We start from the raw sequence: 3,293 nt of genomic DNA on the forward strand, positions 1-3,293 counted from the left end.
GCCACCGAAACTTCACTACCCGAATAAAATATTTGAAATTTAAAATTGAATCAAAGGTTCCCATCTCCCTGTATCCCCCACAGCTCAGAAGTCAAGTTACCAGACAGCGTGAAAATAAAGTAACTTTTTTACTAAGTAACAACATCTACGAAGGATGGGGCCACAGAGATAAATCAAACTCAAAAGGGAGCCACGATCAAAAATTGGTTGAGAAACACTGTGTTAGACGATATGTTGAATCTTATTTGTCGCAAATCACCAGAAAATCTTTATAGTGAAATAAATATTGGTACTACTGTTGTGTAATAGTGGAGTTTATATCGGGCATGCGCTGTATGATCAAAATATATTGTATAATATCTTTAGCTTATAAATTTTAATTCTAATATATATACATTAGCTGGAATACATATTATTTTCTGGCACTTGAAGAATGTTTTTACAGACATGCGTAGAAGTAGATTCTCTTATAATAAGAGTTAAAACCTATTTATTTGTATGTTTGTTTGTTTCTTGAATTTCGCGCAAAGCTGCTAAAGGGCAATCTGCGCTAGCCGTTCCTAATTTAGAAGTGCTAGAACTAGAAGAAAGGCAGCTATTCAACACCACCTAACGCCAACTCTTATGCTACATTTTACTAACAAATAGTGATATTGATCGTCACTTATAAAACCCCCATGGCTGAAAGGGTGAGTATATTCGGTGACAAGATTCGAACTCGCAACCGGCAGATTGCAAGTTCAGTGCCCTAACATATTATTAAGTCATAATTAAGGGAGCAAAACGAGCATTTTTTCCACCGCATTGCTATAGAAAATCTGAAAAAAATATATAGATCTTAATGTAAATTGTATTGAAATTGAACTCGTGAAAAAAAAAAGATAAAATAAATTAAATTAGATTGATCGAGGTATGATGAAACGATATAGCACAATATTTGATTTGTGAAAACGTTGTTTGTTTGTTTGCTCTGAAGCGCAAAGCTGTACAATGGGCTATCTGTGCTCTGCCCACCACGTGTATCGAAACCCGGTTTTTAAGTGTTATAAGTTCGCATATTTGCCGATGATCCACTGAGAGCATTTCTGAAAAAGTCAATAGAATACACAACATGCTTAGAAATAATATCGAGAAGCAGCGTAATTATTTGAAATGAAATAAAACTGGATACAATAAAGTGTAAAAGGCATATTGACTTAAGTATATACAGTATAACAGCATTAGTTTGTTTAATTCAGGAGTATAATTGTAGTGTTGTAGGGCAGTTTTTACTTTGTTATTGAATGTATTACTTGAATAAGTTTTAATTTTTTTTCTTATTTGTAGTTATTTTATTGTATTATTTATGCCTTATTTGTATTTATTTTATTGTATTATTTATGTCTTATTGGTATTTATTTTATTGTATTATTTATGTCTTATTTGTATTTATTTTATTGTATTATTTATGGATTCATATATACTCATATATTTGTCTCCACTTTCATACTTTGTTTTAGGTATCCGGATTTATATAAACAAATGTAACAAACATATTAGGAGTAAGGTATGCCATTGGTATACTTGATATACAGTTTGTCTGATGTCCACAAATGCCTAAAATATGTAGCTATGAACACAATAAATACGATTTTAAATGCCCATGGTGTGACCCCATAAACAATTCTTTGCTCGGATGCTCCTATACAAAAGTTTTTCATAGCTAAATTTTTATCGGAGGGTGGTAGATGAAGGGGTGGGGTAAAGAAAGATACAAACACTTGAAGGTAAGCTAGATAAGAATAATAAATATTTAAGAATCACTAAAACAACGTTATACATTAACACTGACACAAGAGCTGAAGATATGGCACGTATCCAATTCTTCCGTATACATTATAGTGGTCAAAGGTGAAAATAATACAATGTGCACAGTGTATATATACATATATCTACGTGCCAGATCAATAGTACATTATTATATTATTTGTTTGCTTGTAAGGAACAATATAATAAATTCTTTAGTATTCAAGCCAATCTATCAAGGTGACCTAGAGCTATTGTTCAATTAACATGTCCATGGAATGTGTAACTAAGATTAGTCATAGTATATTATTCCATTATATCAGTCTTCATGTTTGTCCACGATTATGATGTCATTTGCGATGCATTAAAATTGACTTTAATTGTTGTTTTTCTCTTTAAAAGTTATAATCTTTCTGCAAATGCACAGTTTAATAGGTTATTGACGGGGAACTGAAAAACAAAATAGAGTTTACAGTTTCATTGTTAAAAATGTGTTATAGTAACACTAGGGTGGTGTAGAGGAGTGGGTTCAAAAGTCGTAGGACACGACGAATAGAACATTCCAGACGGAAAGAATCCCGGTTCTGCTTTTACCATAGTCATCACTGAATGTAGTCCCACGTCTTCAACTGGCTTCTGAACATACGATGGCATTTCTCGAATCATATCCCGGGACAGTATCTCATTCATTTGTCCACACATAGACGGCGACAACCGCTGTGATACATGATTGGTCGGTGACGGTTGGAGTCCGCACGTTTGCTGGCCTGCTGAACTGGCGTTTACGTGAATAGTTGAAGTTGTCGACGTAGAGCAAAGGTCACTGAAAAAACAATGAAAATAAGTAAATCTGAAATTACTGTTGACTCATTATAGGAAACTTGTCATGTTTCCTATAATTACAGGTCATCGTTATTCATGAACAATTCTAAACTTAAACGTCTGAAAACCGTTTTAAAAATTCATGTGACTTTGAAAATGACACACCTGTTAATTATTCCACATCTAAACTATTATATTATATACTTGAATAGTTCTGTATGTTTAATGTTCCATGTGATCAGAGAGGCTAAAAAAATCAACATAACATCAACAATATGTGCATAGTATTATAATTTCAGTGTTAAAATATATCACAGAGACCAAGAAAACAGCATACATGAAAAAGTATAATGTATGCATTATTTTATCATCAAATTTAAAAATATCTTACAGAAGCAAGAGAATAACCCAACATGAAAATTTATTACATATACACAGTTTCATATATTCAGACTTGAAATCGGACTCCACGTGCCCCCCTGACATATACACAGTTTCATATATTCAGACTTGAAATCGGACTCCACGAGCCCCCCTGACATATACACAGTTTCATATATTCAGACTTGAAATCGGACTCCACGAGCCCCCCCCCTGACATATACACAGTTTCATATATTCAGACTTGAAATCGGACTCCACGAGCCCCCCCCCTGACATATACACAGTTTCATATATTCAGACTT

At 33.4% G+C, this 3,293-nt stretch overlaps 1 protein-coding gene across 1 annotated transcript in view; it reads right to left on the bottom strand.

Annotated features, from left to right (window-relative positions):
- Positions 1 to 1,864: 1,864 nt before the first annotated feature.
- LOC106466074 (homeobox protein SIX2-like) overlaps positions 1,865 to 3,293 on the bottom strand; it is a 27,518-nt gene continuing 26,089 nt past the window's right edge. The window contains exon 2 of the mRNA XM_013926317.2: positions 1,865 to 2,608. Coding sequence (XP_013781771.2) covers positions 2,269 to 2,608 — 340 coding nt within the window. The 3' untranslated portion in view covers positions 1,865 to 2,268. The remainder of the gene's footprint in view (positions 2,609 to 3,293) is intronic.

The sequence above is a fragment of the Limulus polyphemus genome, unplaced genomic scaffold (assembly GCF_000517525.1).
Source record: "Limulus polyphemus unplaced genomic scaffold, Limulus_polyphemus-2.1.2 Scaffold2142, whole genome shotgun sequence".
NCBI classification, from domain to species: Eukaryota; Metazoa; Arthropoda; class Merostomata; order Xiphosura; family Limulidae; genus Limulus; species Limulus polyphemus.